This window comes from Balaenoptera ricei, chromosome 5 (assembly GCF_028023285.1).
Source record: "Balaenoptera ricei isolate mBalRic1 chromosome 5, mBalRic1.hap2, whole genome shotgun sequence".
Taxonomy (NCBI): Eukaryota; Metazoa; Chordata; class Mammalia; order Artiodactyla; family Balaenopteridae; genus Balaenoptera; species Balaenoptera ricei.
The window spans coordinates 90,010,165-90,037,153 of NC_082643.1; the positions used below are offsets into that span (position 1 = coordinate 90,010,165).

The following is a 26,989-nucleotide window of genomic DNA, read 5'->3' on the forward strand; positions in this document are numbered from 1 at the left end:
CAGAAATGCACTGCAAGGGGGGCTGGCCAAGGGAGTGTGACCTTGAGTCAGCAGCATCATCTTCCTATATGCAAGACAGTATATTATACAATACTACATACTTAGACAGTTTTTCTATAAATTTATCTTTTTTTTTACACCATCCTTCTGGTGCCTTCAGTGAGTTGTGCTTGGATATTATCCAAAGTACATTCACTATATCCTGTCCAACAGCAGGAAACAAATAGCAGGTTGGGAGAATGAAGTGAAGAGAAACGTTCTCTCCTACTCATGAGCAGCTATAAAGAATCCAGAATATTTCTCAAGGGGCTTTTCTCTCCTTTTTCACCTCTCCCCTCTCGAAGCCCAGAGTGACAGATAAATGTTGAGTATTAGATCTAAATAGTTCTGCAGAGATGACAAATCATTCAAGTAAGGAGACTAAAGGTAATTAAAATCTTTAAAGTGTATTTATAAGACAAATCTCCAAATCACCTATACTGCAGAGTCTATATTTAGTCTCAAGATATAGGTTTATTACAAAAAGCACTACAGCATACATAATAGAAAGCTATATAAACTACATCCACATAATTGGCCTTTTACAGATTTTTGTTTCAAAACAAACTGATATACTAGTAATAAAAAAAGATAAATCTGCCTGACAGTTATTTCATGATACTTCCTAGTACTTGGTTCACAAAAAAATACTTAAATGTTAAAAGTACTTTCCGTGCTCTGTGGTGACCTAGATGGGTGGGAGGGAGGTCCAAGAGGGAGGGGATATATGTATACATAATAGCTGATTCACTTCGTCGTAAAGCAACTATACTCCAATTAAAAAAAAAAAAAGTACCTTTCGTGCCAATGGGATACTCAGTTCAGTGCACATACTATTTAAACTCTTCAAAATTCTTTTTTCCCAACTTCCCTGAAACATAAGGAACAATCTATTATTATTTCTGGTTAACAGTACCAAAACTGATTTTAAAACATTAAAGATGTTATGAGCTATATAGAAATGGTGAAGTTGGTTGAGATTGGTTATCTTTATTCATTCGTTTACTCAACAAATATTGATTACTGCCTACTATGTGCCAGATACTATCCTTAGTGCTGTGAAGTAAGCTGTGAATAACAGAAAGTCTCCGTCCTCATGGAACTGACATTCTAGTGGAGGATGGGAATGAAGATAGACAAAAAAAATAAATCAACAATCAGATGGTGATAAACATTACAAGGGAAAACAGCAGATAATAAAAAGGTAAGTTAGATTTAAGCATTTTATAAATGTTTGATACTCAAGAATCCCATTAATGACCTAGTAAAATAAAATTTTACAGAAATTGTTACATTATAATTTTTCCAAACATGATATTTTACCCTAAATACTTCATCATGAATTTTCTAAGAATAAGAACCTTCTCCTACATAACCACATTACCACTGTTACACCTAAAAACACTAACAATAATATTTCATATTATCTAATATTTAGTCCATATTCAAAACTTTCCAATTATCCCCATAAATGTCTTTATATTTTTAAAAATCCTGGATCCATTAAAATTGAATGCATTACATTACATTTGGTTGTTATGTCTCTTTCCTTGTACCTTAATCTAGAGTGCTTTCATCCTTTTCTTTTTCATATTGACTTTTTTGAGGAGTCCAGACCACTCGTCTTTTATGTGTCACAATCTGGATTGGTCTTACTACTTTTTCACAGTATTTATTACATTTCTTGTAAACTTGAAATAATAAGTTAATTTTAATGGTCAGTCATAAATTGATTATCCATATTTTAGTAAACTATTCTTTTTAATGCCAAGCTAAAACACCATAATTTTTTGGTCTTTTTATTAAAATATGCCTACAGACCACTTCTGACTCACTAAAACCAAAATAAAATAAGGCCAAAGCTCCAAAATTTAGACCAAATGAGGAGAAAAGGAGAGAACTATATATTACACTATCCATAAAGGACAGTTACAACCAGACAATAAAAATAGAATAATAATAATAGCTCCATTATGTGATTGTTATAAAGATTAAAGTACTTTGAACTGTGACACAATAATGATAATAATCATTCAATAATTGATAGCTTTTACTACAGCTATCATTATTCAGAGCTTCTTCTTTAATACACATATTTAAATACATTACTCTCTATCTGGAATAAACCCTCCATGCCCTCCTCCCATCCCAACATACTCATTCCTACATTATCTGAATAAATTTTATTCAGCTTTCAGGTCTTTACCTCTATTAAGCCTTCTCTTACCTGGCCCCTCATCCCAGATAATATTCGGTACCTTTGCTTATGGGTTCTCACAGCACCTCTTCCTTCACCTATCACAGCACATATCACACTTTGTCTGGCACATAATAAATTCTCAATAATTGAACAGATTTTACCCTAAATTATATTGTAAGCATTTAAAAATAATCTGATACAACTGCCTAAGCAACGAATGAACAGGAAAAAAATCTTCTATAGGAGGAATACAGAGCTGTGTGAAATGCATAAGGCTTAATTTACTAAATATGTAGAAATAGGTTTTCAAGAATAAAAGAATACTCTTAATATATTGCAGGAAATACTGCCCATACCATGTGACCTCGCCCCCTTCCCACCCAGGGCTGGCAACCTGGCCCCGCCCCGGCTGTGGCCCCTGGCTGCAGAGAAGTTTGAAACGCAGGTGCCCTGCCAGGGCCTGAGTGGCCATCCCCCCACCGCCGGCAGACCCGGAGCGCAGTGTACAGGGGACACGGGCTCAATCCCTGGTCCAGGAAGATCCCACATGCCACAGAGCAACTAAGCCCGTGCACCACAACTACTGAGCCTGCGCTCTAGAGCCCGTGAGCCACAACTACTGAAGCCTGTGAGCCACAACTACTGAAGCCCACACTCCAGGAGCCCATGCTCCGCAACAAGAGAAGCCACTGCAAGGAGAAGCCCGCACAGCACAACGAAGAGTAGCCCCCGCTCACCACAACTAGAGAAAGCCCGCGCGCAGCAACAAAGACCCAACGCAGCCAAATAAATAAATAAAATTAATAAAAAAATTTTTTTAATTGCATGAAATACCCCCAAAACGAATTCCATTTACTGGCTTATTTTCAACTCTCTCTCTTTTCTCTTTTTTTTTTTTTTTTTTAGATCCAAGACTTAAAATACATTTGGGTACATTATTCATGACCAAACTTTAATTATTAAAATATAAATATAACCCACTTTCACCCTCAACATCCTTATCCCCAATTTAACTAGATAAATCTTATTCAACATTCAGATCTCAGCTTAAAAATAATTTCCTCTAATAAGCCTTCTGTCACTTACTCCCCCAACTCCAGATTGTTGGGGGAGCAGGTATGAGAAAGTTTAATTTAAAAAACTGTAATTTTAATTCAGTCATTACTATAAAAATAAAATTTGTGTAAAGATTAAGAAGTCAATCCCTGAATTTGTATTATTTATCCTATTATATAAAGAACTAAATTTCTAGCTATTGAATTATGATTCCAAAAATTCTCATTTTCAACCACTAATAAGAGGGCTCTTGAGTTGATAAAAAGAAAATAACTCTAAGATATAAAAACAAAATTAAAGTTACAACAGACATCAATGTGTGGCTTATACGCTGTGCATATTTTCAAGACTGCAATACACAATTTTAATACAGCATAAAACCTACTAAAAACTCAAACATGAAGTCCATTTAAAATAGAATGATACTTTCTATAATTATACCTTGATAAGATATTCTGAAACATATTTATCTTATCCTTTAAAAAATTCTTCTAACAAAAACATCTCTTCAGGTGTTTTCAATAAAGTACAATTTTAAGTGATTAATCATAGTTCTCCTAAATGGATATCCCACTTTACCAAGTATTTCAACTTACCAAATTTAAATTTAATGTTACATGTAATATACAGAGAAACTAGTTAAGAAAAAAGTTACAAAGAAAAGAAATTAGATATTAGAAGAAAGCATTCTGAATGAAAATAATTTAGGAAACAGAGCTATGTGATTTTCATGTGTTTACATATGTTATTTTATTAATCCTGTGAGATACGTATCATTACCCTCATTTTACAAATGAGGAAACGTTTTAAAAGAACACCTGAGAGTAGAATGGAAAAGAATATTAAGAACTGAAGCAATGCTGCACAAAGTTTTATTCAATTATCAGTTTTTCTGTGCTCCGCAACTAAAGCAGAAACTTGGAAATGGGGACTTCCCCAGTTTTCCAGTGGTAAAGAATCTGCCTTACAATGCAGGGGATGCAGGTTTGATCCCTGGTTGGGGAACTAAGATCCCACAAGCCATGTGGCAACTAAGCCCGCGCACCACAACTACTGAGCTTGCCCGCCTCAACGAGAGAGCCTGCGTGCCACAAACTACAGAGCCCACGTGCTCTGGAGCCTGCGCACCATAACTAGAGAGAGAAAACCCACACACCACAACCAGAGAGAAGCCCATGCACCTCAACAAAGAGCCCACGCACAACAACGAAAGATCCCGCGTGCCGCAACTAAGATCTGATGCAGCCAAAAAAAAAAAAAGGAAACTTGGAAATGATCCAGAAGAGAAGAACAACTTAAAATTGAGAGAAGGAAAGAGGAAAAGGATGTTCAATTCAGAAAAAATCAAATTTTTATGGCTAGAAAAGGGGGAAATGAGGGGTAACAGCTGAGTTTTCAAATAATGAAAAGACATAGATCCAACAAATGTTTATTGTGCACCTATTAAACACATATCACTAAAAGATGAATGAAACAGCATCCCTGTAGTGAGGGTGGGGAGGATAAGACAGAAACAAATAATATAAGCTGCAAAAAGTTCATAAGGGCTACACCAGTCTATATGTCATAAACCAAAGAAAACATAAAACAATAAGCAAGCAATAGGAAGCCAGGTATATCAAAACTTCTAGTTGACAACAGAACACATACCACTTCCTTGAAAATCCTAAAAATAATGAAAGAAAAGCGACCCCAGTGGTTGGCCACTTCCCTATTCCCTGTTCCATATCTATGGCAAGGTTGGCAGGATTTTTCCAAGGTACGCCTTGCAAGAACTCCAGTCAGATGGTCAGAAGTCATTTCATAGAAGTCTTGGATGGTCAGAGAAATCATTTACTCAGACATCAGAAATAGTAATAAGATTTCCTGACAATGAGGAGAAATCCAAGATGAAGCAAGTGGCTGCTTTTAAGCTGGGTCATCCTTTAGGTTCCCTCAAGAACTCTAATCTTGAGTAAGTGGTATTCATTCATTCCTTTGTCTCACTGACCAACATGTACTGAATGCTTTCTATCTATAAAGCACAAAGCTCAGACCAGTGAGTAAATCTTATAAGGAGCATGTAACCATTTAACACAAGAAAGAAACTTTCCAACAAGTAAGAAGACTTAATCAAAACGGGTTAAGTCAGTGAAATTGTGAATTCCCTGTTTCCAGAAGTTCTCCACCAAAAGGAGATGAACTCTAGAGGTTGGACTGGATAAATGTGAAGGTCCACTTTAGCTCCAGTTTTACAGAGACTTAATTTTTCTCAGGTCCTATTTCTGGAGGTGAATAAATAAGCCCTAAGTCTCAAAACTAAATGCTCAAAAAAAATCATAGTTATTTCTATGCTATTATTTAAGTAAAAATTTCAGTATGTACCTAGCACCAAAAAAAAGTAGAAGTAGCACATAAGTTATTGAAAAATGACAGTACATTAATACAAAATAAGAAGAAAGTAATAGTTTCTACTCCAAAGACTTATAAAATAAAGATCTTCTAAAATGTTGTTTAAAAGGAAAATGAATGGCATTTTACATTTAAAATGTTTAAATAGGAAGATATTACCTTTTACCTAAACCCATATCCTCTCTAAATGAAATTATTGTTGCATTCTAATCAGTTTCCCTAATAATTGGAATCTATGGTATTAACTCAAAGTATTTCAAGAGTTTTATAAATACAGTAGTTTCTAAGGCATGAGAGGCAAAAGATTCACAAAAGAACTGCAACTGTATTGAAATCTTTAAATGGGTATTAACTATCACCTTGCTACTTTTTCATAGTAATGAAAATAAATAAGTCATTAAAAAATATATAATAAATATATAACACGTAAACAACTATGAAATTATAAAGTTTAAAATTACTTTCTTCACCCTGAAAAGAATAAAGTAAAACAAAATAATAATCATCCAGCTATCTAATGGAAAAAGGTTTTAGTAATTCTCTGATTATAAAAGTAACACATTTATTCAAGATAGTTGGAAAAACAATAATATGTAAAGAATAAAATAATAAATAAGCACTCACAGATTTCAATCAGCCAAAATAACCACTGTTACTATTTTATTCTCTTCATTTTTTTCTACGCATGTATGTGTACAATTGAGATGTATATGTGTGTATGAATATACATACGCATATATATACATTTAATTAAAGTAGAATTATTTTGTTTTTATAGTTTGCTTTTCCATTTAAGATTATATCATATGCAATTTCCCATGTCATTATATTTCTTCAAAAATGTCATTTCTGATGCCTGTATAACATTGTCTTTTGGAGTTTCCATGTTATATTTAAGCAGGCCCTATTGCTGTTCATTTAGATGCTTTAAAATTTTTTACTATTATCATGAACATGAATTTCTGTGTTTCTCTGATTCTTTCCTTTAGGGTCTGAGAAATGAAATTACTAGGGATAAGGGTATGAATATTTTCTAAAAGGGAATACTTTGCAGTTTTTGATTATTCAATCATTCATTATTTTAAAAAAATATCTATTGAGCGTCTACCATGGGCTAGGCACTATGCCAGATGTTGTAGATACAATTGTGAAAAGAGAGACACTGGCCCTGCTCTACAGAATCTAGTGATGATACAGACAACCCAAGTATTGTGGTGGGAAGTATAGCGTGCCTCCCATGTGGAAGACTGGAGAAACAGGATAAATATCTGAGTATCTGAGAACTAAGGGTCAGAAGTCCTTCCTAAAGAAACTATCATCTAACACAGGACCTGAAGAATATGCAGAAGTTAGCCAAAAATATGTGGGATTTGAGGGTAGGCAGTTTTGGGTAGAAGCAATAGCATGAGCACAGGTTCTCCTGTTGGGGAACAACTGAGGAGATCCAGTATGATTAGAGAGAGAGAACGTACATGTGTGTGGAATTGGGCATGGGAGTGGCAGTAGGGGGAGGGACAGTGTGAGGAGGCAAAAGATGAGACTTGAACAGTAAAAAGGGGCAAGATCATTTATAGTCTTTTAAGCAAAAGTAAGGAATTGGAGCTCTATCCTAAAAGTCTTAGAAGTTTTAAGAAATGGAGTGACAATACAGAAGGCAGAAAGACCAATTAGGAAGGGGATGTGAATTGAAGTAATATAAAACTAGCAAAATTCTCATTTTTGCTAAGGTTACTGGATTGACAGTGAATAGGATAAATTCAACCACGCAGCACACCTTGAGTTTGTCTGAGCATTTCTGGACTGGATACAGAAATAGGCTGAATATCATCAGGTAGTGTAGATTCTGGAGTGGCTGTCCAGATTCAAATTCCAGGTCTTCCACTTAGTAGTTTGGTAAAGTTGGCCCTATCTAAGACCGTAAGAGTAACTCATTTCATAGAGTCAGCATAAATATTAAATGAGTGAATACTTGTAAAGCACTAGAATGGTACCTGGCACATAATTAGAGCTCTATGTGCTTACTACTATTATTTCACAAGAAAACTTATGCACTTATATTTATCACACTGCATATAAGTTTCTTCAAATATTGCTTTCTGTGAAAGGTGTAGCAAAATAGTTCCCAAAGTATTTTACATGGAAATAGATTACATAAGTTTGAACAACACTAGATTAAATACAAATTAAACAGTTTCTTTATTGCAGAACCTCTCTGAGCTGTTAACATGCCAAAAGAAATTATAAGCAACAAAATTAAGGAGTATTAGATTTTAAAAAAGTATAAAATAAATATCCATGAGTCCCTACTGATAAAAATAAATGATTGAATAAATAAATAAATGGGGGAGAGGAGACAACTCTTCCATGCAGAAGAATTCCAAATAATTTCTGTAGATACCCTCCCCCCTCAGGGAGGTGGAACGTAACTTCTCAAGTGTGGACCATGACTTCCTTCCAGAGGGTACAGTATACATACAAAGGGGGGGGGGGAGGGGGGAAGAGTAGCTTTACAGTGGAAAAACCTCACAAATAATACCTCAATCAGGCAATCAAGGTCAACATCAACAGTGATATATCATATTGATAGTATATACCATGATATAATTTAATGAATATAAATGGCATTTTATATCTGTGATCTTCCTCCAAAAAACCCACAACCCTAGTCTAATAATGAGAAAAACATCAGACAAATTCCAAGAGAGGGATATTCTACAAAATACCTGACCAGTACTTCTCAAAACTGTCAAGGTCATCAAAAACAAGGAAAGTCTGAGAAACTGTCATAGCCAAGAGGAGCCTAAGGAGACATGACAACCAAATGTAATGTGGTATCCTGGATGGAATCCTAAAACAGAAAAAGGATATGAGGTTAAAACTAAGGAAATCTGAATAAAGTATGAACTTTAGTTATTAATACTGTATTAATATTAGTTCACTAAGTGTAACAAATGTACCATAGTAATGTAAGATGTTAATAGGGAAACTGGGTACGGGTTCCATGGGAACTCTCTGTACTGTCTTCTCAATTTTTCTGTAAATCTAAAACTCTTGTAAAAAATCAAGTCCACTAAAAATAATAAATTGTGATTCACCAAGAGGAAGGCAATGTGTGCTTCCATCCCCAAACTTATTTGTCCCTGGAACCCCCTTTTATGGAGCATCTCTCAGGGCTAGGATTCAGCGTAAAACACTCTGGAAAATGCTGATGCAGTATAAGGAGCCTCTTCCCCTCATCAGCCCAGAAAGCTTCCTAGCCATCTTCCCTATAGCACACAGCACTTTCTACCTTATGTTATAGGTACATATGTCCAAGTCTTATTTCAATTATTAAATCATGAAGTTACCTGAAGGCAGAATCTGTATCTAATTTATTTCTGAATCTTCACAGCACATAGCAGAGTGTCTTCCACTCGCAGGCATTCAGTAAATATCTTTTAAATAAGTATTGTAATAATTGCTAGAAAGGATGGTAAATGCCTTTACTTATTGATTCATTATAAACTTACTAAATTCCTGCTACATAAAGGTCAGTATACTAGAGGTAACAGCTACACAAAAGTCTTTTTAAAATTGTTACTGCTTTCCAGAGGCTTATAGGAAAAGATAGAAAGATGCGTACAGAAATTACTATAATAGAATGCAATTTGTGAATGAAGGCCATAAAATGACAGTGTGCTACAAGAGTCCAAAAGAGGGAGAGATCCTTTTCAACAGGGGTAATAACAACGTCAGAGAAGAGATGCCATCTGAGTTGACACAAAATAGATGGGATTTACATAATGTAAAGCAGGCAGAGGGCTTTCCATGACAGGAAAACTAAGTGTTAAAGATGCAAGAGGAAAGGCAAAATGATTCACTTGGAAGGGCACAAACTGCAGTTATAAGACAGCAGAGACTGATAAAGTGGAAGGAGCAGCTGGGGACAGATAGTAAAAACTCTTAAATGGTGGGCTGTGGAGTAGAAACTTCATTTGTTAGGCAATTGGCAATCACTGAAGGTTTGTTAGAAGGCAGTGAGATACATTACAAGGGTTCATCTGCTTGAGGTTAAAGTTAATAGTACTGAGGGTACATAAGGAGAAAGACAGATTGAAAGTTGGTAGTTATAAAAGTTAGTAGTGAGGGACCTTCAAGATGGCGGGGGAGTAAGATGTGGAGATCACCTTCCTCCCCACAAATATATCAAAAATACATCTACATGTGGAACAACTCCTACAGAACACCTACTGAACACTGGCAGAAGACCTCAGACTTCCCAAAAGGCCTGAATGAGTCAGAGCCCCCTAGTCAGCCACTGTTTTAACCCTGTCCTGTCTGGGCAGGAACAGATGCCTGAGGGCGACCCACACACAGACAGGGGGCCAAAACCAAAGCTGAACCCGAGGAGTTCTGCAAACAAAGAAGAGAAAGGGAAATTTCTCCATGCAGCCTCAGGAGCAGTGGATTAAATCCCCACAAATCAACTTGAGGTACCCTGAATCTGTGGAATGCCTGAATAGACAACATCCCAAAATTGAGGTGGTGGACTTTGGGAGCAACTGTAGACTTGGGGTTTACTGTCTGCGACTGACTTGTTTCTGATTTTTATGTTTATCTTAGTTTAGTTTTTAGTGCTAGTTATCATTGGTAGATTTGTTTATTGGTTTGGTTACTCTCTTTTTAAATTATTATTTATTTTAATAATTTTATTTATTTATTTTTTTAAAATTTATTTTTCTTTCTTTTTTTCCTCCCTTTTCTTCTGAGCTGTGTGGCTGACAGGGTCTTGGTGCTCCAGGCCATGTCAGGCCTGAGCCTCTGAGGTGGGAGAGCCGAGTTCAGGACGTTGGACCAGAAAAGACCTCCCGGCCCCACGTAATATCAATCAGCGAGAGCTCTCCCAGAGATCTCCATCTCAATGCTAAGACCCAGCTCCACCCAACGGCCAGCAAGTTCCAGTGCTGGACGCCCCATGCCAAACAACTAACAAGACAGGAACACAACCCCACCCATTAGCAGAGAGGCTGCCTAAAATCATACTAAGTTCACAGACACTCCAAAACACACCACTGGATGCAGTCCTGCCCACCAGAAAGACAAGATAAAGCCCCACCCACCAGAACACAGGCACCAGTCCCCTCCACCAGGAAGCCTACACAACTCACTAAACCAACCTCACCCACTGTGAGCAGACACCAAAAACAATGGGAATTACGAACCAACAGGAACTCTGCAAGCCAGAAGGGAGTGGCAGGACATATTTAAAGTGATGAAAGGGAAAAATCTACAACCAAGATTACTCTACCCAGCAAGGATCTCATTCAGATTCGACAGAGAAATTGAAAACTTTACAGACAAGCAAAAGAGAATTCAGCACTACCAAACCAGCTTTACAACAAATCCTAAAGGAACTTCTCTGGGCAGGAAACACAAGAGAAGGAAATGACCTACAAAAACAAACCCAAAACAATTGAGAAAATGGTAATAGGAACATACATATCGATAATACCTTAAATGTAAATGGATTAAGTGCTCCAACCAAAAGACATAGACTGGCTGAATGGATACAAAAACAAGACCCGTATATATGCTGTCTACAAGAGACCCACTTCAGACCTAGGGACACATATAGATTGAAAGTGAGAGGATGGAAAAAGACATTCCATGCAAATGGAAATCAAAAGAAAGCTGGAGTAGCAATTCTCATATCAGACAAAATAGACTTTAAAATAAAGACTATGACAAGAGACAAAGAAGGACACTACATAATGATCAAGGGATCAATCCAAGAAGAAGATATAACAATTGTAAATATTTATGCAGCAAACATAGGAGCACCTCAATATATAAGGCAAATGCTAACAGCCATAAAAGGGGAAATTGACAGTAACACAATCATAGTAGGGGACTTTCACACCCCACTTTCACCAATGGACAGATCATCCACAATGAAAATAAATAAGGAAACACAAGCTTTACATGACACATTAAACAAGATGGACTTAACTGATATTTATAAGACATTCCATCCAAAAACAACAGAATACACATTCTTCTCAAGTGCTCATGGAACATTCCCGAGGATAGATCATATCTTGGGTCACAAATCAAGCCTTGGTAAATTTAAGAAAATTGAAATCATATCAAGTATCTTTTCCGACCACAACTCTATGAGACTAGATATCACTTACAGGAAAAAAAAAAACTGTAAAAAATAGAAACACATGGAGGCTAAACAATATGCTACTAAATAACCAAGAGATCACTGAAGAAATCAAAGAGGAAATCAAAAAATACCTAGAAACAAATGACAATGAAAACACGACGACCCAAAACCAGTGGGATGCAGCAAAAGCAGTTCTAAGAGGGAAGTTTATAGCAATACAATCCTACCTCAAGAAACAAGAAACATCTCAAGTAAACAACCTAAACTTACACCTAAAGCAATTAGAGAAAGAAGAACAAAAAACCCCCAAAGTTAGAAGAAGGAAAGAAATCATAAAGACCAGATCAGAAATCAATGAAAAAGAAATGAAGGAAACAATAGCAAAGATCAATAAAACTAAAGGCTGGTTCTTTGAGAAGATAAACAAAATGATAAACCATTAGCCAGACTCAACAGGAAAAAAAGGGAGAAGACTCAAATCAATAGAATAAGAAAATGAAAAAGGAGAAGTAACAACTGACAGTGCAGAAATACAAAGGATCATGAGAGATTACAACAAGCAACCATATGCCCATAAAATGGACAACCACAAGGAAATGGACAAATTCTTGGAAAGGTACAATTTTCCAAGACTGAACCAGGAAGAATTAGAAAATATAAACAGACCAATCACAGCACTGAAATTGAAACTGTGATTAAAAATCTTCCAAGAAACAAAAGCGCAGGACCAGATGGCTTCACAGGCGAATTCTATTATACATTTAGAGAAGAGCTAACACCTATCCTTCTCAAAGTCTTCCAAAATATAGCAGAGGGAAGAACACTCCCAAACTCAGTCTAGGAGGCCACAATCACGCTGATACCAAAACCAGATAAAGATGTCACAAAAAAAGAAAACTACAGGCCAATATCACTGATGAACATAGATGCAAAAAACCTCAACAAAAAACTAGCAAACAGAATCCAACAGCACATTAAAAGGATCATACACCATGATCAAGTGGGGTTTATCCCAGGAATGCAAGGATTCTTCAATATACACAAATGAATCAGTGTGATACACCATATTAACAAACTTAAGGATAAAAAACATATGATAATCTCAATAGATGCAGAAAAACCTTTCGACAAATTCAACACCCATTTATGATAAAAACTCTCCAGAAAGTAGGAATAGAGGGAACCTATCTCAAAATAATAAAGGCCATATATGACAAACCCACAGCCAACATCGTTCTCAATGGTGAAAAACTGAAACCATTTCCTCTAAGATCAGGAACAAGACAAGGTTGTCCACTCTCACCGCTTTTATTCAACATAGTTTTGGAAGTTTTAGCCACAGCAATCAGAGAAGAAAAAGAAATAAAAGGAATCCAAATCAGAAAAGAAGAATTAAAACTGTCACTTTGCAGATGACATGATACTATACATAGAGAATCCTAAAGATGCTACCAGAAAACTACCAGAGCTACTCAATGAATGTGGTAAAGTAGCAGTATACAGAATTAATGCACAGAAATCTCTTGCATTCCTATACACTAATGATGAAAAATCTGAGAGAGAAATTAAGGAAACACTCCCATTTACGACTGCAACAAAAAGAATAAAATACCTAGGAATAAACCTACCTAAGGAGACAAAAGACCTGTATGCAGAAAACTATAAGACACTGATGAAAGAAATTAAAAATGATACAAACAGATGGAGAGATATACCATGTTCTTGGAGTGGAAGAATCAACATTGTGAAAATGACTCTACTACCCAAAGCAATCTACAGATTCAATGCAATCCCTGTCAAACTACCAATGGCATTTTTCACAGAACTAGAACAAAAAATTTCACAGTTTGTATGGAAACACAAAGACCCCGAATAGCCAAAGCATCTTGAGAAAGAAAAACAGAGCTGAAGGAATCAGGCTCCCTGACATCAGACTATACTACAAAGCTATAGTAATCAAGAGAGTATGGTACTGGCACAAAAACAGAAATATAGATCAATGGAACAAGATAGAAAGCCCAGAGATAAACCCACGCACATATGCTCACCCTATCTTTGATAAAGGAGACGAGACTATATGATAGAGAAAAGACAGCCTCTTCAATAAGTGCTGCTGGGAAAACGGGACAGCTACATGTAAAAGAATGAAATTAGAACACTCGCTAACACCGTATACAAATATAAATGCAAAATGGATTAAAGACCTAAATGTAAGGCCAGACACTATATAACTCTTAGAGGAAAACATAGGCAGAACACTCTATGACATAAATCACAGCAAGATTCTTTTTGACCCACCTCCTAGAGAAATGGAAATAAAAACAAAAATAAACAAATGGGACCTAATGAAACTTAAAAGCTCTTGCACAGCAAAGGTAACCATAAACAAGACGAAAAGGCAACCCTCAGAGTGGGAGAGAATATTTGCAAACGAAGCAACTGACAAAGGATTAATCTCCAAAATATACAAGCAGTTCATGCAGCTCAATATCAAAAAAACAAACAACCCAGTCCAAAAATGGGCAAGAGACCTAAATAGACATTTCACCAAAGAAGATATACAGATTGCCAACAAACAAATGAAAGGATGCTCAACATCACTAATCATTAGAGAAATGCAAATCAAAAGCACAATGAGGTATCACCTCATAACGGTCAGAACGGCCATCATCAAAAAATCTACAAACAATAAATGCTGGAGGGCTTCCCTGGTGGCGCAGTGGTTGAGAATCTGCCTGCTAATGCAGGGGACACAGGTTCGAGCCCTGGTCTGGGAAGATCCCACGTGCCGCGGAGCAACTAGGCCCGTGAGCCACAACTACTGAGCCTGCGCATCTGGAGCCTGTGCTCCACAACAAGAGAGGCCGCAATAGTGAAGAGGCCCGCGCACCGCGATGAAGAGTGGCCCCCGCTTGCCGCAACTAGAGGAAGCCCTTGCACAGAAACGAAGACCCAACACAGCCAAAAATAAATACAAAAATAAAATAAAATAAATAAATAAATAAATAAATAAATGCTGGAGACGGTGTGGAGAAAAGGGAACCCTTTTGCACTGTTGGTGGGAATGTAAATTGATACAGCCACTATGGAGAACAGTATGGAGGTTCCTTAAAAGACTAAAAACAGAACTACCATATGACCCAGCAATCCCACTACTGGGCATATAACATTAGAAAAGCGTAATTCAAAAAGAGTCATGTACCATAATGTTCACTGCAGCTCTATTTGCAATAGCCAGGACATGGAAGCAGCCTTTGTGTCCATCAACAGATGAATGGATGGAGAGGATGTGGCACATGTACACAATGGAATATTACTCAGCCATAAAAAGAAATGAAATTGAGTTATTTGTAGTGAGGTGGATGGACCTAGAGTCTGTCATACAGAGTGAAGTAAGTCAGAAAGAGAAAGACAAATACCGTATTCTAACACATATATATGGAATCTTAAAAAAAAAAAAAAAAAAAAGGTTCTGATGACCTAGGGGCAGGACAGGAATAAAGACACAGACGTAGAGAGTGGACTTGAGGACACAGGGAGAGGGAAGGGTAAGCTGGGACAAAGTGAAAGAGTAGCACTGACACATATACACTACCAAATGTAAAATAGATAGCTAGTGGGGAGCAGCCGCATAGCACAGGGAGATCAGCTCAGTGCTTTGTGATCACCCAGAGGGGTGGGATAGGGAGGGTGGGAGGGAGGGAGATGCAAGAGGGAAGAGATATGGGAACATATGTATATGTATAACTGATTCACTTTGTTATAAAGCAGAAACTAACACACCATTGTAAAGCAATTATACCCCAATAAAGATGTTTAAAAAAAAAAATTACAACAACAAAAATCTTCAGTCTTGCAGATTTAGAAACCCACATAAAAAGACTGTAAAAATGTCACTTCCCTTACTTTGATAAATAATAAAAAATTCTTGAATTTCAAACAAACAAACAAACAAAAAAGAATCAATTACAGTTGACCCTTGAACATCTCGGAGGTTAGGGATGCTAACACTCCACAGAGCGGAAAATTCGAGTATATCTTAACAGTTGGCCTTCCATTCCTGTGGTTCTGCATCTGCAAATTCAACCAGCCCAGGTTAGTGTAGTACTGTAGTATTTAGCATTGAAAAAGATCCACATATTAGTGGATTCATGCAGTTCAAACCCACGTTGTGCTAGAGTCAACTGTATTTCAGCATACATTTACTGAGAGTGTTCTGTGGGCTAGGTACTATGCTTAGATGCTGAGGATTAAAAGCACAGTCCCCGCTCTTAAAGGGACTAATTTAGTGCAGGATTCTGCAAACTTTCTATAAAAAGGCAGATAGTAAAAAATTTAAGCTTTCCAGGTCATAACATCTCTAAAGCAACTATTTAAGTCTGACATAGTGCAAAAGCAGACATAGCCAGTATGTAAATAAAGGAGCATGACTATTTTTCCAATAAAACATATTTTATTAATTCCTATAAGTTTCATGGGTCACAAAATATTATTCTTCTTTTGATTTTTCAACCAGTTGAAAATGTTAAAAAAAATAATAAAATTCCTAGCTTGCTACCCATACAAAAACAGGTGGCAGGGCAGATCTGGCCCATGGGCTGTAGCGTGCCAACTCTGGATCTAGCAGGTAAGCCTGGAGAGAAAAGAGAGGAGTACCATACGTATACACAATACATATATTTACCATTCATATATAGTCTCAGCAACTAGCAGTAGGCTTTAAGAACAGACCTGTTATTTATCTCTGTATCTCTTCAGTCTTAATAGGAAACCAACTTTTGTGTTTTGTTTTTTATACTTACGCTAAAACTGATACTTTCTCTAAAACTTTCAGAAATTTTCAAATTTTGCCAAAAAATACTTAGACCCAAGCATTTAGTTTTATTTTCTTGAGTTTATATCTTTACAACAAAAGACCAATTACTTCGTAGTGTATCATGTGATGATTATGATTTATGACACATCGATAATAAATACTGTCTGATTGCTAGCCCTAAAGTATCACCTAGAGATAGAAACATATTACATATTTCCTCAAATATCTCCATGTTTTTTGTTTATATTGCTTCCTTTCACCCTCTAATTTTGAGGGTTTTTAAAATGAAAATAAAAGCAGAAAAAGAAAAACCTGCCTAACATCTACCACTGTGGAGCATGGTAACTCAAAGCAAGCAGAACACTTCTCAGGAGCAGCAGAGCTACTATGATAACTGTTGAAGCTGGGTGACGGGTTCACTGGAGTTCTTTGGGGTGTATCTGAAAATTTTCATAATAATTTCTGAGACTATGATGGAGAAAGAAGGTTGACTTATGAGGTCCATTAAATGCCTCAGCAGTGGCAGTTAGAGAGTCCCCAGCACTGTGAGGAAGGCTCATGAATAGTGCCACCTCACAGGCAGGCAGACCACACAGCGCCAAGGCAAAGGCCAGCTAAAAGAATTAGGGGCATGTGACAGAACTTATTAAGTTCCTACTTTAACAGCTTTTTACAGTTTTTCTGTTAAAGTTATTTTATTTTATGCTTTTAAAGTGACTTTTAGTTGTTTTCAGTGCATTTTAGATACAAGGTTCATTTGGGTTCTGTAACAGAATACAATTAGTATGTATAACCTGCTGTGAAAACAAATGTTTCAAATATAGTATCAGTAACACTGGTGTCAAAAGCTAAAATTTTAAGGGAAGAGTGAGTCAGTTCATTCCCATTTCATTCCTTTAATATCACAGAACGTTAGGAACAAATTGTTTCATAATATTTACTTTTATGATATTTTAAATTTTAGGCTAGTATAGTACATGATTTTTTTTTCTTCTACTCAACATTTTCAAGATTACTATAGTTAAGTAAGTGCAATCCTTGGTTACTGAAAATAAAGAGTATGCAAATACTATTCACCTCACTTTAGTGGTCTTTACCCAGTCTTTCATATAATAAATACAGTCCTAATATTAATAAGGATCTTTCACTCTGCATTATATAACTTGGTATGGAAAAATAAAATTAAAATGAACAGTAGCCAACCTGTGCTTTCCTCATGTATACCAAAGGTTCTTTAAGATGTTCAGGAGGTGCAGCAGGATGACTGGGTAAAGGAAACCTGGGGACAAAAAGAGGGAGCTGAGTACATTACTCTTTTTTTTTTTTTTTTAACAAAGAATGCATGTTTTTATTTATTCACTCAACAACCACAGACCTGAGAGCCCACTGCCATGTACTGGTTAAATACAGGTAAACAGGCCCCTGCCCTCAAAAGGTTTACAAACCAGAAGGCAGGCAAGAAAAACTACAAAAGCACCACAAAAGCATATATAGGGGGAAAAGAAGTCAGAGCTATGTATTTGATACAATTTTCCCTTATGCTAAGAATTGAAAAGTATATACATTACTCTTAATAATTAATCAGTTCGCCTGGTTAGACATTACTTACCTCTGTAGTCCATGATATAAGTGAAATAGATATTTGTTAGCAGTTCTATGTGTTTACACAAGGTACAACAACCTAATAAAACTTTAATTCTTATCCTACTAGTATTGTAGTTTTAAATCAACAATTTAATGACTCATTAAAAGTTAAAGTGAATTCATAAATTTAGGTAATTTTAAAATTATTTAGCTCTGTAAGTGCTCATATGAAAATTTTCACAACTGTTAATTTTAGTATGTAACTACTATAACACTTAGAGAAATTTTTTAAAGTCTGAAGTCTAAAAAAGTCCATTAACTTACTAATATATCAACTTTTCTCATTTCTCCCAATTTCCTTTTCCATAGGATTGAAATGATAGTAAAAATACTCTCTTTTATAATAGCCATGTTTTAGTATTAATATATTACATACTATATTAATTCACAAATTTAATAAAATTTTGAAAATTTAATGTCTTAAAAATTATGTTTTCTATGTAACATTACATTTTATATTCAAAATGTATTGTTTTTTGTTAAGAAAACAGATTTATTTATTCAACAAATATTTGAGCCATTCTAAGTATTAAGTATATGGTAGGATTAAGACAGTTATCTCCTATTCTTATGTACCTAATATTCTAGTGAAGAAAGAGTCAATATTTATAAAAACAAATAAATCAATAGAATAATATAAAATAGTAATAAGTGCCATGAGAAAATGAGAGCAGGATAGAGTCAAAAGTGATTTGGAAGGGCAGGGAAGGTGTCTAGAAAAGCTAATATTTGAACCAAGACATGAGTGAAAAGGAGCCAACCATTCTAAGATCTGGGGGAAGAACATTCCAAGTAAAAGGACAGCAAGCACAAGACTCTGAGGTGGGAAAATATGGAATGTTTAAAAATCAGAAAAAGCCAGGATGGTTGAAATGTAATGACTGAGGCACAGAGTGATATAAAATCATAGAGAAGGCAATAGGAGAACAGAACAATTTAACATTTACTTAGCGTTTTCAATCTCTTTCACAACATATAGCTCCCATTGAAATTAATCATATAATTTGTACCTACAGCAAAGCAACCATGTTCTAACAATCAAGAACCATACACTGAATTCTCAAGAAATTCCTCATCCAAAGGGGGACATCCAAAGGGGGACACCAGACAGTTTCACTAACTGATTATTTCTGGCTAATTGTGTTTTTTCTACTAGAATCTGCATTCCATGTACCTAAACAAATCACCTTTCCCCACTCACAAGTGAAAAAAAAATTGATAATCTCTAGATACCTCAGTATTTCTTCTCATATGCAAGATAGTTTAAAAGCTATACATTTTACACCACTCACTACATCATTTGTAAAGAGACATGTGATTTATAATTAAATATAACTCTTAAAAATTCTTCCATTTTAATGGTAATTATTTCTAAACCTAATAAAACTTAGAAATTTAGGATTGAAACTTGAGAGCACTTACTGATGATCTTAAGGGTTATTTAATGCTCAAAGAAATTTATCCATAAAAAAAAGGTAAGAAGTGACAACCCCAAATCATTCATATTAAACCAAAATAAAGTTAGATATTTATTCAATTGTAAATATTTAATGAGAACCTACTAAGAGTTCAAGGTAATAGAGATACAGCAGTGAACAAAACATGTTAAAATCTCTGTCCTTGGGACTTCCCTGGAGGTCCAGTGGTTAAGACTCCATGCTCCCAATGGAGGGGGCACGGGTTCGATCCCTCGTCGGGGAAGATCTCATATGCCACATCGCGCAGCCAAAAAATAAAATAAAATGAAATAGAATACAGTAGAACAGAATAAAACAAAATAAAATAAAATCTCTGTCCTCCCGTATTTTACATTTAGTAATACAAAGAGATGAGGGTCAGTAGATAGGAACAATGCAGAAACCTGCATATCACTCTTGACTCCTCCCTCTTCCTGTCTCCCTAAATCCCCATAAATGCCACTCATCTTCTCTACCCCACTGACACTGTGTGGCAACCAACATTTCTCGCCTGCATTCATCTGACAGATTCATAAGCAGTCTCCCCTGCTTCCACACTATTTTCAACCTATTTGCCAATTTCCCTGGTGGTTAGTCAGGAACAGTGTCTTCCTTATTCACCGGTGATTGTATTTCCAGTGTCTAGCATAAGGCCTGGCACATACTAGATATCCAGAACATTGTTGAATAAATAAAATGCAAATGTGGTTATGTCACGACTTTGCTTAAAATCCTAAAATGGCACCCAAATGCTTTTAGGATCCAGTCTACAAATCCTTGAGTAAGAAGCACATCCTTGCCTACAGATCTAGCATAATCCTTTCCTATGCCCCTTTCCTCTCTACCATCCAACTTTTGTTGCCGTATGACTTTTGTTCCTCCAATATACTGCATTCTTTTCCACCTATAAACACCTCTGAACCTGTTGTTCCCTCGTGCCTAAAGCACTTTTCTTCTCTACCCCTTCCCCTGACTAAATCCAGCTCAGCTTTTTGATCTCAGTCTGAGTATTATTTCCTGTGATAAGTCATCATGACATCCCCAATCTGAGTTAGGTGCCTTCCCTATGTACTCCTTGTACTTACCCTATTATAGCGCTTACTATATTGTACTATAATTGCCTCTTTAAATTCTCTGTGCCCCACTGGGATGTAAGCTCCATAAAAAGCAAAGACTATCTGCCTAGCTTGTTCACTATCCCAGCACCTAGCTCTGTACATAACACATAACAAGCACATAGTAATATTTAAATCTAAGAGGGCAGAGTGGAGTCAAGATGGCAGTGTGGGAAGACGCCGAGTTAGCATCTCCCCATAATTAGGTTCCCTGCCGGCCGCTGGTGGAGGACCCTAATGCCCAAGGAGATGGGAGGAACCCCCAAGTGAACTGGTAGGACGTCGGGGGACTGAGGGGGGAGGAAAAGTGGAGGCCAGACAGGATCAGCGCCCCTGAGGCTGGGGAGATCAGGAAAGGCACATGGGAGGGGCCCTCAGGGAGGAGTGGAGGAGGAGCTGAGGGCATTTGCCCCACCGACTTGGGCATGGGGAGACTGCTGAGCTCCAAAGCCAGTCCCCTGCCCTCAAAGGGCCTCCACTTCCCATGGCCGCATTGGTCCTGGGGGCATAGGAAGGAGGCTGAGGGGAGAAAAGGAGAGGCAGGCGGGAGGGCCCCTCTGCAACCGGAGGAACAGGAGAGGAGAGGAGGGTGTTTGCCCCACCCACTTGGGCTTAGGAAGCCTGCTGGGCTCCCAGGTGAGTTCCACCGCCCTCTGAGACCAGGGGTGGGGGGTGTAACTGGGCCCCTTCTGTTCTGTTGAGCCTACGCCCCCCCCTCCCACAGCCCACAGGGCCTTTTCCAGCCCTGTGGGTCCTAAGCATAGGCCCTGTCCACTGCCCAAAACTTGCCCTTGCTTAGGTCCCGCCCTCCAGAGCCAAGGCCTTCCCCACCTGCCCCTTTTTTTTTCTTTTCCCTCCTCCTCTTTTTTATTATTGTGGTACTGTTGTACCTTCTGGTGGTTGATTCATCTATATTTTTATTTTTTTATTCTTTCTAATATATCTGTTAGTTTCCTAGTCTAATTTTTTTTTTAACTTGGTTATAGTTCTTTTTTTTTTTTTTTTTTTTTTTGCCACCCCATGTGGCTTGTGGGATCTTGGTTCACGAGCCAGGTGTTGGGCCCAAGCTCCTGCGGTGGGAGCTCCGAGTCCGAAACACTGGACTAACAGAAAATCTCAGACCCCAGGGAATATTCATCAGAGTGAGTTCTCACAGAGGTCCTCATCTCAGCACCAAGACGCAACTCTACCCAACAGCCTAAAAACTCCAGTGTTGGAAGCCTCAGGCCAAACAACCAGTAAGACAGAAACACAATGCCACTCAAAAAAAAACAAGAAAAAAAAGAGATGGCAAAAAAAAATGTGACAGATGAAGGAGCAAGGTAAAAACCTACAAGACCAAATAAATGAAGAGGAAATAGGCAATCTACCTGAAAAACAATTCAGAGAAAAAACAGTAGAGATGAATCACACACAAGGTTGTCCACTTTCAACACTATTATTCAACATAGTTTTGGAAGTTTTAGCCACAGCAATCAGAGAAGAAAAACAAATAAAAAGAAACCAAATTGGAAAACAAGAAGTAAAGCTTTCACTGTTTGCAGATGACATGATACTATACATAGAGAATCCTAAAGATGCTACCAGAAAACTACTAGAGTTAATCAATGAATCTGGTAAAGTAGCAGGATACAAAATTAATGCACAGAAATCTCTTGCATTCCTATACACTAATGATGAAAAATCTGAAAGAGAAATTAAGGAAACACTCCCATTTACCATTGCAACAAAAAGAATAAAATACCTAGGAATAAATCTATCTAAGGAGACAAAAGATCTGTATGCAGAAAACTATAAGACACTGAAGAAAGGAATTAAAGATGATACAAACAGATGGAGAGATATACCATGTTCTTGGATTGGAAGAATCAACATTGTGAAAATGACTACACTACGAAAAGCAATCTACAGATTCAATGCAATCCCTATCAAACTACCACTGGCATTTTTCAAAGAACTAGAACAAAAACTTTCACAATTTGTATGGAAACACAAAAGACCCCAAATAGGCAAGGCAATCTTGAGAAAGAAAAACAGAGCTGGAGAAAACAGGCTCCTGGACATCAGACTATACTACAAAGCTATAGTAATCAAGACAGCATGGTACTGGCACAAAAACAGAAATATAGATCAATGGAACAGGGTAGAAAGCCCAGAGATAAACCCACGCACATATGGTCACCTTATTTTTGATAAAGGAGGCAAGAATATACAATGGAGAAGAGACAGCCTCTTCAATAAGTGGTGCTGGGAAAACTGGACAGCTACATGTAAAAGAATGAAATTAGAACACTCACTAACACCATACACAAAAATAAACTCAAAATGGATTAAAGACCTAAATGTAAGGCCAGATACTATCAAACTCTTAGAGGAAAAAATAGGCAGAACACTTTATGACATAAATCACAGCAAGATCCTTTTTGACCCACCTCCTAGAGAAATGGAACTAAAAACAAAAATAAACAAATGAGACCTAATGAAACTTAAAAGCTTTTGCACAGCAAAGGAAACCATAAACAAGATGAAAAGACAACCGTCAGAATGGGAGAAAGTATTTGCAAATGAAGCAACTGACAAAGGATTAATCTCCAAATTACAAGCAGCTCATGCAGCTCAATATCAAAAAAACAAACAACCCAATCCAAATATGGGCAAGAGACCTAAATAGACATTTCACCAAAGAAGATATACAGCTTGCCAACAAACACATGAAAGGATGCTCAACATCACTAATCATTAGAGAAATGCAAATCAAAACTACAATGAGGTATCACCTCACACCAGTCAGAATGGCCATCATCAAAAAATCTAGAAACAATAAATGCTGGAAAGGGTGTGGAGAAAAGGGAACCCTCTTGCACTGTTGGTGGGAATGTAAATTGATACAGCTACTATGGAGATCAGTATGGAGGTTCCTTAAAAATCTAAAAATAGAACTACCATACGACCCAGCAATCCCACTACTGGGCATATACCCTGAGAAAATTGTAGTTCGGAAAGAGTCATGTACCACCATGTTCATTGAAGCTCTATTTGCAATATCCAGGACATGGAAGCGGCCTGGGTGTCCATTGACAGATGAATGGATGGAGAGGATGTGGCATATGTATAAAACGGAACATTACTCAGCCATAAAAGAAACGAAATTGAGTTATTTGTAGTGAGGTGGATGGACCTAGAGACCGTCATACAGAGTTGAGTGGGTCGGAAAGAGAAAAAAAAAATACCATATGCTTACACATATATATGTAATATAAAAACAAAACAAAACAAAATGGTTCTGAAGAACCTAGGGGCAGGACAGGAATAAAGATGCAGACATAGAGAATGGACTTGAGGACACACAGAGGGGGAAGGGTAAGCTGGGACGAAGTGAGAGAGTGGCATGGACTTATATATACTACCAAATGTAAAATAAATAGCTAGTGGGAAGCAGCTGCATAGCACAGGGAGATCAGCTCAGTGCTTTGTGACCACCTAGAGGGGTGGGATAGGGAGGGTGAGAGGGAGATGCAAGAGGGAGGAGACATGGGGATACATGTATATGTATAGTTGATTCACTTTGCTATAAAGCAGAAACTAACACACCATTGTAAAGCAATTATACTCCAATAAAGATGTTAAAAAAATTTTTTTAAATAAAATTTTAAAAAAAGATGAATCACAATCTCAGAAATAGAATGGAGGCACAGATTGACAAAATACAAGAAATGTTTAACAAAGATCTAGAAGAACTAAAGAACAAACAGAGATGAGCAACACAATAACTGAAATGAAAAATACACTAGAAGGAATCAATAACAGAATAACTGAGGCAGAAGAACGAATAAATGAGCTGGAAGACAAAATGGTGGAAATAACTGCTGAGGAGCAGAATAAAGAAAAAAGAATGAAAAGAATTGAAGATAATCTCAGAGACCTCTGGGACAACACTAACCGCACCAACATTTGAATGTAGGGGTCCCAGAAGAAGAAGAGCAAAAGAAAGGGACTGAGAAAATATTTGAAGAGATTATAGTCAAAAACTCCCCTAACATGGGAAATGAAATAGTCACCCAAGTCCAGGAAGCACAGAGAGTCCCATTCAGGATAAACCCTAGGAAAAACACACCAAGACACATATTAATCAAACTAACAAAAATTAAATTCAAAGAAAAAATATTAAAAGCAGCAAGGGAAAAACAAAATATAACATACAAAGGAATCTCCATAAGGTTATCAGCTGATTTTTCAGCGGAAACTCTGCAAGACAGAAGGGAGTGGCAGGATATACTTAAAGTGATGAAAGAGAAAAACTTATAACCAAGATTACTCTACCCAGCAAAGATCTCTTTCAGATTGGATGGAGAAGTCAAAACCTTTTCAGACAAGCAAAAGCTAAGAGAATTCAGCACCATCAAACCAACTTTACAACAAATGCTAAAGAAACTTCTCTAGGCAGGAAACACAAGAGAAGAAAAAGACCCACAAAAACAAACCCAAAACAATTAAGAAAATGGTAATAGGAACATACATGTCGATAATAACCTTGAATGTAAATGGATTAAATGCTACAACGAAAAAGCACAGACTGACTGAATGGATACAAAAACAAGACCCATAATATATATGCTGCCTACAAGAGACCCACTTCAGACCTAGGGACACATACAGACTGAAAGTGAAGGGATGGAAAAAGATATTCCATGCAAATGGAAATCAAAAGAAAGCTGGAGTAGCAATACTCGTATCAGATAAAATAGACTTTAAAGTAAAGATTGTTACAAGAGATAAGGAGGGACACTACATAATGATCAATGGATCAATCCAAGAAGAAGATATAACAATTATAAATGTTTATGCACCCAATAAACATTGAGGAGCATCTCAATACATAAGGCAAATGCTAACAACCATGAAAGGAGAAATCGACAGTAACACAATAATAGTAGGGGACTTTGACACCCCTGTTACCCCAATGGACAGATTATCCAAACAGAAAATAAATAAGGAAACACAAGCTTTAAATGACACAATAGACCACGTAGACTTAATTGATATTTATAGACCATTCCCCCCAAAAGTGGCAGAATACACTTTCTTCTCAAGTGCACATGGAACATTCTCCAGGATAGATCACATCTTGGGTTACAAATCCAGCCTCGGAAAATTTAAGGAAATTGAAATCGTATCCAGCATCTTTTCTGACCACAGTGCTATGAGATTGGAAATCTATTACAGGAAAAAATACTGTAAGAAAGACAAATACATGGAGGCTAAATAGTGCACTACTAAATAACCAAGAGATCACTAAGAAATCAAAGAAGAAATTTAAAAATACATAGAAACAAATGACAATGAAAACACGATGACACAAAATCTATGGGACACAGCAAAAGCAGTTCTAAGAGGGAAGTTTATAGCCATTCAATCTCACCTCAAGAAATAAGAAAAAGCTCAAGTAAACAATCTAACCCTACACTTAAAACAACTAGAGAAAGAAGAACAAAGAAAACCCAAAGTCAGTACAAGGAAAGAAATCATAAAGATCAGAGCAGAAATAAATGAAATAGAAACGAAGAAAGCAATAGCAAAGATCAATAACACTAAAACCTTGTTCTTTGAGAAGATAAAAAATTGATAAACCCTTAGCCAGACCCATCAAGAATAAAAGGGAGAGGACGCAAATCAATAAAATTAGAAAGGAAAAAGGAGAAATCACAACTGACACTGCAGAAACACAAAGGATTTCAAGAGAGTACTATATACAACTATATGCCAAAAAAATGCACAACCACGAGGAAATTGACAAATTCTTGAAAAGGTACAATTTTCCAAGACTGAACCAGGAAGAATTCGAAAATATATACAGACCTATCACAAGCAATGAAATTGAAACTGTAATTAAAAATCTTCCAACAAACAAAAGTCCAGGACCAGATGGCTTCACAGGAGAATTCTATCAAACATTTAAAGAAGAGCTAACACTGATCCTTCTCAAATTCTTCCAAAACATTGCAGAGGAAGGAACACTTCCAAGCTCATTTTACGAGGCTACCATCACTCTGATATCAAAACCAGAGAAAGATATCACAAAACAAGAAAATTACAGGCCAATATCACTGATGAACATGGACGCAA

The 26,989-nt window shown here is 36.8% G+C and overlaps 1 protein-coding gene across 5 annotated transcripts in view; it reads right to left on the minus strand.

Moving 5' to 3' along the window:
- The window catches only part of TBC1D19 (TBC1 domain family member 19), a 160,678-nt gene that overhangs the window by 92,895 nt on the left and 40,794 nt on the right, over nt 1–26,989 (minus strand). For 4 of the 5 annotated variants that reach the window (XM_059924157.1, XM_059924156.1, XM_059924155.1 and 1 more), the window contains 2 exons: nt 17,854–17,929; nt 836–910 (listed from right to left, as the gene is read on the minus strand). In XM_059924157.1, the coding sequence (XP_059780140.1) occupies nt 836–910; nt 17,854–17,929 (151 nt within the window). The remainder of the gene's footprint in view (nt 1–835; nt 911–17,853; nt 17,930–26,989) is intronic. The other variant, XM_059924158.1, reaches the window with a different exon arrangement.